This window comes from Camelus bactrianus, chromosome 33 (genome assembly GCF_048773025.1).
Source record: "Camelus bactrianus isolate YW-2024 breed Bactrian camel chromosome 33, ASM4877302v1, whole genome shotgun sequence".
In the NCBI taxonomy this organism is placed as follows: domain Eukaryota; kingdom Metazoa; phylum Chordata; class Mammalia; order Artiodactyla; family Camelidae; genus Camelus; species Camelus bactrianus.
In genome coordinates, this window is record NC_133571.1 from 5,720,556 (window position 1) to 5,733,585 (window position 13,030).

Genomic DNA, 13,030 nt, shown 5'->3' on the forward strand with positions numbered 1-13,030 from the left:
GGTTACTGTTCAGGTTAGTAGGCCTCTGTCTGTATATGTTTATATAAATTTCTGACTTTTGACGGTGGGGAATGTAGGAAGGTCTAAATGAGAGGGATGGCTAAGAGCATTTATAAATTGAAAGTCACTTTGTTTCCCGTACAGCTCTTGGTCCTTAAGTACGTACAAAACAAAGACGTTTTTATGAGATATCACAAAGCGCATTTGACACGACGTCTTATATTAGACATCTCTGCTGATAGTGAAATTGAAGAGAATATGGTAGAGTGGCTAAGAGTAAGTAAATTTTTAAAAAATACTTGGTTCTCTTAAGATAGCACATGGTTCATATGTGTGCTTAAGCAGTACAGTTTGGTGATAATTGTTAATGTTGAAGAAATAGGGGACATTTTATAAGAATATGGCATCAATTATATAAAATAAGTATTTTCTTAATAAAGAAGCACCTTTGCTCTTGCTTTGCTTCTGTTGTTTCACTCTTGTATCTCTCACTTATTGACGTTATTAAATAAACTACTGGACAAATCATTTCATTTTTAAAGGTATTTTTAGTACTAAATATTTAACCACAGAGATGTTTGTAAATAAATACATCTATAAAGGAAAAAGAACCAATAGGTAAAGGTGGTGGCTTATTTAGCGTAATCAGTGCTAATTATGACTACATTCCTATGTCACAGAATTTTAAGTTTGTCTCTTTCAGTTAATTTTAATGGAATTTGAGTTATATTAACATAAATTAATATGTCTTTCATTTATATATATGTATTCTATATAATATATAAATATATGATAATAAGTACATAATGTGTATACCTACATGTATTTCATACATATGTCTTTCATTTATATTTGTATTTCAAATTGCAGGTTTACAGATAGTCCTACTTTGCATGGTGGTGTAGGGTAGTAAAAATTACTGTGTAGTTGATCTTAAAATTAACAATCAGTGGGGAAAATTATTGTTCTATAACTTAGAAATTTTTGTCAGTATTAAAAACTTACCATCTGTTATATAGGAAAATAAAAATAAGTAAAATTAGTATGTATTTAGTACACTAAGTTAAAACATAAACTTTCAGATTTAAAGTGGTTTTTTTTTTTAAAAAAAACTTTAAAAATGTAAAAAGAGTAGTTAGGAAAATATTTGCAATTCATATGTCTAATATTGTATCTAGAATATGCAAAGAACTCTTACAACCCAACAGTAAAGGCAAATTGGTTACAGATGGGCAAAGAATTAGAATAGACATTTCTTCACAGAAGATATACAAATGGTCAGTAAGTGTATGCAGAGACGCTCAACATCATTAGTCATCAGGGAAAGGCAAATCAAAACCACAGTGCGATGCCACTCCGCTCCCACTGCGACAGTGAAAAATCAGATAATAACAAATGTTGCCAAGGAAGAGGAGAAATTGGAACCCTCATGCATTGCTGGTAGGAATATACAATGGTGCTGCCACTTTGGAAAACTGACAGTTCCTTAAAAAGTTAAACTTAGAGTTAACCTGGCAAGTCTGCTACTAGATAATTCTGCTCAAGGGAAGTGAAAACATATGAGCACACAAAAAGTTGTGCATGAATGTTCATAGTAGCATTATTCATAGTGACCAAAAAATGAAAACAACCCAAAATGTCAAACCAGTTGACAAATAAACAAAATATAGTTTATCCATGTGATAGAATATTGCTTGTCCATAAAAAGAAATGAAGTAATGATACATGCAACAACATGGATGAACTTTGAAAACATTTTCTAAATCAAAGAAGCCATTCACAGATGACATACTATATGATTCCCCTAATTCAGTGTGTCCACAGTAGCCAAATCCTTAGAAACAAAAAACAAGGGTTTCCAGGAATGCAGGACTGGGGAAAATGGGGAGTGACTGCTAGTAAGCATGGAGTTTCTTTTTGGCATGATGAAAATGTTCTAAAATTAGACAGTGGTGATGGCTACATAACTGTGTAAATACACTAAAACTTGATTAATTGTACACTTTAAAAGGGGCAAATTTTGAGACAGATGATTTATATCTCGGTAACACTGTTACTAAAATGAAGAGTGGTTTGACTAGTACTTGACTTCTTGTCATGCAACTCACAGTACACAGTGAGCACCTTTTGTATACCTTGAAGAGCTGTCATACTCTTAAGTTTGGATCAGCTTCCAAACTTTCATCTTTTGGTCTTTCAAAGTCATGAAAGTTTTTGCTGGCATCACGTCCTCATCTTATCCTTTTTTTTATTGTCACTACCATTTTTTTCATTTATGTTGATAATTTGCCCTCATTAAGTTTCTATACCTGCATATTTAAAATCTTCGCCATTGGCATTATCAATAAACATTAAACAACCACAGTCAGCTCTTTTTTCTAAACTCCATTTATGTTCTATTTTATTTTCATTTCCAACATTGTTATATTTTTGGTGTACTTTTGTCATCTTTCTTGACCAGTTATGTCTTTTGATTATGCATTTTAATAAAATGCCATGTGGATTTATCACTGGAAGACGTGGAAGACAGGCCACAAGACTGCGTGCTTTGCTGTCTGTGGGTGAATTGAATAAACATGACTGACAGATTTTGGAAGAAGTATCTGTGATTGGTCACTGATATGATATGCTCTGTTATTAGTGGTGCAATAGACTGAGGAGCCAGAAGTTATGTTAGTGATTTATGTAACACTCACATTTAATATATAGTGGTAATTGAAAGTTGAACTGTGTTGTTGGGAGACTGGTGTTATTTAACTGTACTGTGGTAACTGAAATTCATGTGTATTGGAACTGTGCACAGAAAGCCAGGATTGCCTGTATATTCTGTTTAGTTTCTAAGAATCAAATTTAATAGGTATTAGATTATAAACATTCTAATAAATAAAAGAGAAAGGCAGAATTTTGTACTAAAGCATCTAACACTTAGCTTTCCATTAAAATTTTTTGCTAAGAGTATATCAGATTATATATTATTAATTACTTCTTCTGTCCTTGGTTTTCATAGGAAGTTGGTATGCCAGCAGATTACGTAAACAAGCTTGCTAGAATGTTTCAGGACATAAAAGTATCTGAAGATTTAAACCAAGCTTTTAAGGAAATGCACAAAAATAATAAGTTGGCTTTACCAGGTATTATTTTATAATTACATACATGTTTTAACTTTTTAAGAAAGAGTATCTTTGTTTTCTAATAAATTAAAAATAAACCTAAGTAGTAATAGATAAAAAGATGTTACAAAGCCCATGTTCCTTGAAGGCACCCCATCCCACAAAGCGGAATTTAGATTTGCTAATTCTTATTTTGAAACAAAAGGACACTTTTTAACAAAACCTTTAGAGTCTTGTTTATTTTTCACCAAAGCTTATCCTTTATGTATTTTGAATTTTATCCATTGTTAAGATTATTTGCTTTATATTTTCTGATATTCGTTCCTATAGCCGATTCAGTTAATATAAAAATTCTGAATGCTGGTGCTTGGTCAAGAAGCTCTGAAAAAGTCTTTGTCTCACTTCCTACTGAACTGGAGGATTTGATACCTGAAGTAGAAGAATTCTACAAAAAAAATCATAGTGGTAGAAAATTACATTGGCATCACCTCATGTCAAATGGAATTGTAAGTAGATGGCGTGTTAGTTCAGATACTGGTTGGCTGAAAGCAGCAGGACTCCACATAAGATTTGCTTAGATGAGGTCCTTGCTGCTCTTACAAGGGAAAGTCGGAGCAGACAGAGTGGATCTGTTTCACGAGATTGCTAGGGACATAGGCTTCTGGTTGTAGCACCGTGCTTGAGGTCTTCTTTTGCCTGCAGTATCCAATATGCTGCTCGCTATGCCTGTCTTCCAGCCCAACAGGAAGGGAAAGATAAAGAGTATAGCTTTCTTTAAGGGCAACTTCTAGAAGTTTCCCCCATTGTTTCCACTCAAATCTCATTGGCCAGCACTTAGTCACATGGCCACGTTTTGCTCAGGAAAGCTGGGAGGTGAGTCTGTGTTCTGAGTAGTCATTAAGGTCTGCTAAAGTTTTTATTACCATGTAAGAAAGGAAGAATGGATATTGGAAGACAGCCAGCAGTCTTTTTTATACATAGTCTCATGTAAGATATATTATAGATAGATGGTAATCATCATAAAGAGATTACTTTTTAAAATTGTTTTATCTATTATAGATCACGTTTAAGAATGAAGTAGGTCAATATGATTTGGAGGTAACGACGTTTCAGTTGGCTGTATTGTTTGCATGGAACCAAAGACCCAGAGAGAAAATCAGCTTTGAAAACCTAAAACTTGCAACTGAACTCCCTGATGCTGAGCTTAGAAGGACTTTATGGGTTGGTTTGCTTTTATGTTTTTTTATTTTTTAAGTTACATCCTCTCTCATAGCAAGAAATATGTGTTGGCTTGCTTGAAATAAATTTATGAGTTCATAACACTCTCAAATGACTTTTAACCAAGAAAAATACACTAATGAGATATTTATGGAAAAAAAAGAAATTGAAAATAAGCAAGTTATTAAGACAGAGAATGGCAAAAAGAGAGAGAGTGTGAGAAAGATTGAGTTGGTATTTAAATGTTATCTATGAGGAGTGGCCAAAGATTGCATCATGAGACTGTGTTCCAAGATTTTATGGTAACCCAGATTCTAAGAAGTATCTTTTGAGGGCTTGTAAAATGTACTTATCAGCCTCCTGTTCAAAACTGCGTTTTACCCCGACTCCACAGGCCTCTTCCAAAGTAAATTCTCACCTAGAGAGAGATCAGCTGGTTTATAGCTGGCAGTGGTGTTCATCGTGCTCATATATGACCAGCGCCTCTGGGTTTTTTGGGTTTTTGTCTTATGGCAGAGAGAGTATTTATTGCTTCCTCACAACCAGCTCTTTTCTCCTCATTCTCTCTCCTCATTATGCCTTTCCATTGTTATATTCACAGAAGTACTAAATAAAAGTTTGAATTTGAAATTCATGCTCATAATTCTTTCTCACCTATGTTGGTCATGTTGGAGAATTGATCTTGGCATTCTGCACTGTTTATAGAAGCTAATTGTTTTCTCTTTGTTCTTCATAGTCTTTAGTAGCTTTCCCAAAGCTCAAACGGCAAGTTCTGTTGTATGAACCTCAAGTCAACTCACCCAAAGACTTTACAGAGGGTACCCTCTTCTCAGTGAACCAGGAGTTCAGTTTAATGTAAGGTCTACATTGGTTGATCTAAAATAAAAATAGCTTGTTTGAATTTTAATGTTTTATTTTTAGCAAAACAGTTGTTCTCCTTACATGATATTTAAAACATACCTGTATACTGTCATCACTTTAAATTTATGCCATTTAGTTGTTTATTAAACACATTAATGAGCTGGAGATGTTTATTACTTCTTTGTGTATTGTCCATGGATACGTGTGGGTGTCTGACATTATACTGTATTGCTCTTCAGCTTTAAACATCCTTTTGCACTTTAGCAGCTTTATCCACCCAGGATTTTTCCCCTTAGATCTGATTAGAAGATAATGCTGAATTACAGCCAGTATATCTTCAGTTATCTAATCACTTTCATGGCAATATACATTATATTAACTCTGTTACTACAGGGAGTGTAGTCACCCGTATTCTATTAGCAGAGCTTTTACCATATTTGAGGGAAACCATAGGGTTCTTTTTTTTTTATAGGATTCATTTTAATAAAGCTGTATGTTGGTTATTTGTTACTTTTACCTTAAACAGTGCTGGATATTAATTTTAAGAATACTTCTAAATTTTTTATTAGACATTGTTGCTGTAATATGATGTTTTAAAGGCCTGTCACTGCAAAATATTTGACTCAATGTTTTTTATAGAAAAAATGCAAAAGTTCAGAAAAGGGGCAAAATCAACTTGATTGGACGCTTGCAGCTCACTACAGAAAGGATGAGAGAAGAAGAGAATGAAGGAATAGTTCAACTAAGAATACTAAGAACCCAGGTTTGTAATATTAAGATGGAGTCTATACATTTTGAAAAACTTCATTGTTGTTCTTTTATCTTCAAATCTTTTTTGAAATTAAAGGAATGTAAGTATTCAGACTTTTTGTACAGAAGAGCTAATTTTCATTTTACTGAAATCTAAAAATTGTATTGATAGTGTTCTCAGTTGCTGAAAGAGACGTCTGTGTGACTTGGTGGTCTCTGGTAGATTCTGTTGTTTGGGCAAAACCTTCGTTTTTGGTTATGCGTCTCTTTGACCACACGTCAAAGAGAATAAATGTATCTCAGCAACAAGTTACAATTCTGGGACTGTGTGTTTAAAATTTCATTTAAATTTAAGACTTCTAATTCCATTGTCATGTGAAATTAGGGAACATTTTTTCTAACATATTTTAAAACTAGGATTATGATACCTCTGAACGTGATAAAGAGTACCTATAGCAAACTAATGTATGAGTGTTTTAACTTCAGAGATTTTTTAAAACTAAGTTGTGCCACTTTTACCATTTTCATTCCATTGTATTTGAAATTATTGGCCAGTGTAATCAAACATGAAACAAATAGGAAAGATTAAAATTTTTCATGACTTTTAGATCATATAATATGATAAAGGAGCAGAGAGAAGATGAATAAAAATATAATGCTTTTCTGTTTAGCAATAAACAAACAAATAAACTTAAGAACGTAAAAGAAGAAACCCTAGAATTCACTGGCATTTCTTTAAAAAGCAGTGTGTAGGCCCTCTGTGAAGAGAGGGCCCTTCACCTGAGAAATTCAAAGGGAGATTTGAATAAATAGAAAGATTGTATCTTACTAAATTTTTTTATTGAGGTACAATTTACATACAATAGAATGCACATTTTTTTGGTTCTCAGTGTTCTGCTGAATGTGTATACTTGTGTGACCATCACCCCAATTAAAGTACAGAACATTCCCATCATCTCAGTGATTTCCCCATGTCTCCTATCCAGCCGGTCTCCCCCTTCAACCCTCTTGACTCCTGTTGCCACTGCTCAGTTCTGCCTGTTCTAGGTCTGCATATAAACAGAATCAGACAGTGTATGTACTCTTTGTATCTGGCTTCTTCTGCTTAACATGAAATAACATTTTTTAATGATAAGGCTGAATAAGTTAAGTTGATTTTTCCCGTAGTAGTACCAGGATTACTGAATTTCATATAAAAACTCACCTAGGAATACTGTGGGAGTTTTAAAAATTGATTCTCAATTTTAATCAGAAAGAATGAATAGATGAGAGTGATTGAGAACCTTAAAAAAAAAGTAAGAATAAGGTGTTAGTACTGGTGGAACTTGTCTTGACAAATACTAAAACTTAATAAAATATCTACAAAAATAAAAGTGTGACGGACAGATTAACTGAAAGAAATAATAACTCGGAATTAAACCTCCTATGTAAGTGTAGATGAACTTTGCAATAAAGGAAATAATTTCCATGGCCCATGGAAAGGAAATGTATTATTCAGTAAGAAGGTTCAGGAAATTTTACTTCTGGGGGAAAAAAGCATGATATATTTCTAGCTTATGTCTACACCGGATCCATTCAGATAGATTAGAACTGAGATATGTAATGTGAGGGCAGGTGTAGTTACACTGTAATATGTGCAGAGAAAGTGAAGTTTTGTTGTTTTATGTAAAACTGATCCATAATTCCGCCCAGCCCGCTGATCCAGGCTGTCCCTTGAGCTGATGCTCAGGCTTGATTATTTCTCCCTGATTCTGCTCCGACCATTCCCATCCTTCCCCGTTTTCACAGGTGGCGTCTGGATGTATTGAGGTTGAGAGAAATTCACTTGATCTCCTAGTGACAGTGAACGGACTGTCATATCTGTACAGTTGTGTCCGTGTCCTGGGTTCTTGCTCTTGTCAGCTGTGGAGTGCTTTCTTTATCTGCCACCTGTGGGAATTTGACTTTCTTCTGCCGTCTGTAGCAGATGCACGTGGTTTATTCTTTTTCTGGTTGGCGAGGACCGCATGGCATCTTTCCTGCTCTGGCTGCCTGTCCTCCGCTCTTACTGGGCTCTTGAGCCCTCTGAGACCCCGCCGCATCTTCTGTGTGTCCCTTCACCCACATGGCACGCTCTCATTGTCACCTGCTGCTACAGGAGCACCCTCTCCTGCCGCTAAAGGCCTTCTGTGGCAGGTCCGTTAGCTCTCAACTCGATCTGCATCATGTGAGAACTGAGAGAGGCTCAGGAGTGCAGATTCTTTCCATTATATCATGCCGCTTTTCTAGTGACCTCCAACATACTAAATGCGGACCAGGGTCAGAACCCTTGTTGGTCTCTCACACACCCCACCGTCTTCACCTCTAACACAGCTAGAATCGGAGAAATTGGGATGTTTCCAGTTGCTCCTCTTCTCCTTCCTGGCTCTGTCGTGTACAGGTGCCTGAAGGGAGGGACAGCCTTTTTCCCTCTTTATTCTTTCTTTCTGGACCCTTAACATAAATCCCTGTGATGAAGAGCCTGGATCTGGACAAAATGACATTGGGAGGAACCCACCTGACCTCTAGTGGCAGTGTAAGGTCCTCCTGTCTGTCCAGGGGAAGCTGAAGGTACTTTCTCATGCTGAGTAGCGCCTGACTCCCAAGGCTGATACTGCCTTGCAGCAAAACTCCATTTTTCAATCACAAAAGCAAATATTTACCTCCTTTTCTGTTTTCACATTTCTTTTCAAATAAATTCTTATCTCCACTACGGCAGATGAATACCTTTTGTTGGCTGAGGAGACAGCTTGTACTGGAAAAGCCAAAGGGAAAAAAATATTTAGTAATTTTCTTATTCTTATTACAAAGCTTAATATTAATTAAAGAAATCATCAAGAAGACTGTTGATAAAATTGACTTAGATGAAAAGTACTTACTCCTATAGAAAGTAAAAATACTGAATTGAGTCAATATAAGCTGAAGATACTTACAACAAATACAGTTTATTCATCTGGTAAATATAGAGAGAGTCATAATTACTAATTTTTAAAACAGACACCAACTGACTTACTACTTACTATACAAAGAAATAACTGAATACAAATGAAAAAGTATGTAAAGGAGTTTGTTGTATCTTAGTTCATTCTTAACACAATACCAGATTACATACATTTTGTGTTCACAGGTAAGATAAAATTTTTAAATGTACATAGTATGGAAAGAAGAAATGAAGGGAAAAACAAGAAAACATTAGGTGTGATTTTTCTTTCAGCAAAGAGGTTATGGGTAGATTTTGTTTTTCCTCACTTTCAAAATCTCTATAATATGCAGATTTTATTTTTCAGAGTGAAAACATTTTTATTTGTTAAGTAAAAGGTACTGGTCTCAAGATTAATCTAGTGATTGCTGATCATTTGGAGAGATGTTGGCTAGAGGACGAAATACGTAAAAAGTCATTTTTTTTGTTTTGTTTTGCTCAAAATAATATTTTATTTTTATTTTTTCTTTTAGGAAGCTATCATACAAATAATGAAGATGAGAAAGAAAATTAGTAATGCTCAGCTGCAGACTGAATTAGTAGAAATTCTGAAAAACATGTTTTTGCCACAAAAGAAAATGATAAAAGAGCAAATAGAGTGGCTAATAGAGCACAAATACATCAGAAGAGATGAATCTGATATCAACACTTTCATATACATGGCGTAATTTTGAATATCATGGACAATACTAAGAACCCAAATTGTGGAGTGCTTGGGCAGAAAGTTGTTACAGTTTGTGCTAGAGGAAGGTTTATTTGGACTTTGATTACATAAATATTAAAATCTCTGCCTTACCTAACAAAACAACTATATTTTGCCAATCACGTTAGTTAGCATGGTGGCATTCCCTTCATGTTGCACACTCTTTAACAGCATGCTGTTTTGTGGAGAAACTTGCATTCATGAAGAGCCCATTATGAACTTTTAAAAATAAATCCAATTTATACCCACCAGAAGAAATACAATGGGAAGGGTAACAGTGGGGTTCTTGTTGCTTGTTTTTTTCTTTTCTTTTTTTTCCCTCTCTTAGAAAAATGTACTTGCACAAGGAAGGATCTTCAGATGTTCGTGCACTGAAAAATGCTGTTATGTTTTGTTTTAACAATGCAATTAAAACTAGAAATAGCATTCTTCGTTTCTTTTGATCAAAAGAGTGAGCTGGTCAACACAACATTGGGACAGGGCAGATGTAGGGAAAAGACAAGTATTTAATAGTGTCAGATTACTTGTTCAAACACTGCTTCAGTATAGTAACTGGATTTTAATGGTGACTTTAAAATGGTATTAAATTTTTCCAACTTAAAAATGTTGGCTTTCTTTAAGCAGGAGACTACTGTGTTTAGTTGTTTCTTGTTAAATGATAAGGAAATTTTGAATTTTTTTTTTATCTTAAATGGATGGAAAACTTGTTTGGGATAAGTGAGGATTATATTAGTTATTTCGGTTGTTAAAATGTATGGAAATAGGTCATTTCGACCGCAGAATCAAAACAGCAAAACAAGCATCTTAAGTGTTTGCTAAGACACTTAATATTTATATACCTAATATTTATTACGCCACATTCAAATTTATTAAAAACAAGACAAATCTCCTGCTCTAATATAATGCTGTTTTGTAACTGACCTCTTAACCTGTAGCATAGACATTTTGAAATTTTAAAGTGAAATTGATTCATGATTATGGATTTATAACAGTTTTATGGAAAGTAAGACATTCTGTTTTAAAAAGTAATTATCAAGTCACCTAGGAGGAAGAGGAAAACCACAACATAAGATCTGAAAAACATAAGCAAAATTGTTGCAATCTTAATATGAACAGTAAACTTGCCAAATATATGTACATACATATTTATATATTTTAATAATAAACATTTTCAAAATAGTCTGAAGGCAACACTTACCTTGTTCCTTTTAGTCAATCCAAAGTGGCAACTTATTAGTTGCTGGCAACTGAATACCCAAAATAGTGGAGGTTTTAGGACTTGAGGACATGAACAACTTAAAAGAGAAAAATTTATTCCCCGTTGGGAAAGAATGGCTGAACATGGATTTTATTCATTGTGGGGCACATTTCAGATTTTCTTGCAAATTGTTTGCTATTTTGTTTAGTATTAGTAATAATATTGTAAGTGAATTTGATGACAGTAGGAAACAGAATGCTGGAGCATCGAAAGGCATACAGTATTACTGCAGAGTGCTTGCAAGAGCACTTCATGGCGGCTGTCCCCATTCCCAAGAGGTTTTGTGAGCTGCCCGCTGAAAGGAAGGAAAGCAAATTTAAAACATTTAAGGTTTTGCTGTATAGTCAAATACCTATTCTGAAACTCATAGGAAATTGGAATTTTGTTTCTAATTTAAAATCTTATACTTGAGCTCTGAGGTAGCATATGTCAATTATTAAACTAAGCATATTGTGAAGAATTCAACTAAATTAGTGCTCACTGTTTCCTCTAGATGACTGTTAACAATGGATAAAATTGAAATTTTAAAAAATGATGATTTGGTAATAATTGTTTCCCGTATGTTTAAAAAATAGTTTGATATTAGCATATTTGCTTATCCAGGAATGCCAAAGGAGGGAGAAATGGAAGGAAAAATTACAGGCCATTTCTTAAAAGTTTAAGATTTTTTTGTTGTATTAAACCAGAATTGTCCTCAGAACTTTTTTGGAATTTCTAATCTTTTTAGTCATTTAATTTAAGAATGAGAGCCATGATGTTTTGATTTATAAAGGCAAATTTAATGCAAAAGTGGGTAACTCTAAATCCATAGTGAAGTTTTCTATTAAATTTTATAAATTTTTTAATAGCTAATTATGTCCTAATTGTATTTTGGAGAATAGAACAGCAGCAAATATTGTAGACTTACAGTTTTCATCATTGTTTTCGTTATGCATACAAAAATTTGACTACTTTTTGGTGTTTATGAAAACCATTTAGTTGACAAGGTGCCTATACCATTGTTGAATTTTCTTTAAGTATATTTTGACAGTAGATTTGTTAATTAAAAAAAAAAAGAATCTGAAAAAAAAAAAAAACCTACCAGCAATTTGCTAAAGGTACAAAATCACAGTTAGTAGCCTTTATTATTGAGTCCCCTTCCTGGTAATGTGCACTTAAAATTAGTGCTTATGAGCAGGGATGAAACCTGACATAGTTAAGGGGAAAAATATATAGATATATACATATATGTATATATTTTTTTCATGAGGAGTATGGCAATAGGACCCTTGAGGTTAATTTAAGCTTCGAGCATTCATCTTATGATATAAAGATGGAGCCATCTGGAGAATGTTAACCTTTGTTGCCGTCTCATTGCCAGAGTAAGTAAACATGAAATAAAGTAAAAATATAGAACAATTTTAATGGTTACAATGAGTTAAATATTTAGAATATTACTGTTCCAATGATATAATGAGGATCATGAAATAAATTCTGAAGTCTTCCAATTTTTACATTTATTGGAGGGGTCCCTGCATTCTGTCAAACTTTATTTAAGTGTCTTACTCTTCTTTTGTGCATAAATATTAAAATTTCCAAAAGTGAGATATTAGCTTTCTTGTTTTTATCTTTTATTAAATTTAATGCAAAATATGACCAGAGTAGTTAAAAAGTATTTTGCATTATTTGCAGTAAGTTGTCATTGGCCCTGCTCAAAGGGCAAATTTTAAAACTTCAATTTGGGTGAAAGATTTGCAAGTTTTCCAGAAAGATTTGCTATCTTAAACTCAAGCTTGTTTTTTCTATTTTCATGTAAATGACTGGGATGCTGTCCTATAAACTCTTCCAAGGTCATGTTTGTGAAATAAACATTACATGAGAGCTTTCCTGTCATCTACACTATATATGTTGTCTGGAGTGTTGAACAAATTTGAGTTCCTGAGTTGTAATCTACCCTCGTATGGAATATACAATTTTGAATGTGTGCCACTACATACTGAGATGATAATGCTGTACAATTTTAAATGGTAGCAGTTTCTGTATGCAGTAGGCTGAAATATTTTGATGAACTGCTTAATTTTTGGATTTTATTTTTTAAGTTGTATAATTTATTTTCTTGCAAAATAAAAATGTAATATAAAAGCTTTCACCTA

The 13,030-nt window shown here is 33.8% G+C and overlaps 1 protein-coding gene across 1 annotated transcript in view; it reads left to right on the forward strand.

Moving 5' to 3' along the window:
• Positions 1–13,030, forward strand: part of CUL5 (cullin 5) — an 81,798-nt gene extending 68,768 nt beyond the window's left edge. The window contains exons 13-19 of the mRNA XM_074357067.1: positions 145–276; positions 3,008–3,131; positions 3,441–3,616; positions 4,170–4,331; positions 5,065–5,183; positions 5,829–5,952; positions 9,411–13,030. Coding sequence (XP_074213168.1) covers positions 145–276; positions 3,008–3,131; positions 3,441–3,616; positions 4,170–4,331; positions 5,065–5,183; positions 5,829–5,952; positions 9,411–9,605 — 1,032 coding nt within the window. The 3' untranslated portion in view covers positions 9,606–13,030. The remainder of the gene's footprint in view (positions 1–144; positions 277–3,007; positions 3,132–3,440; positions 3,617–4,169; positions 4,332–5,064; positions 5,184–5,828; positions 5,953–9,410) is intronic.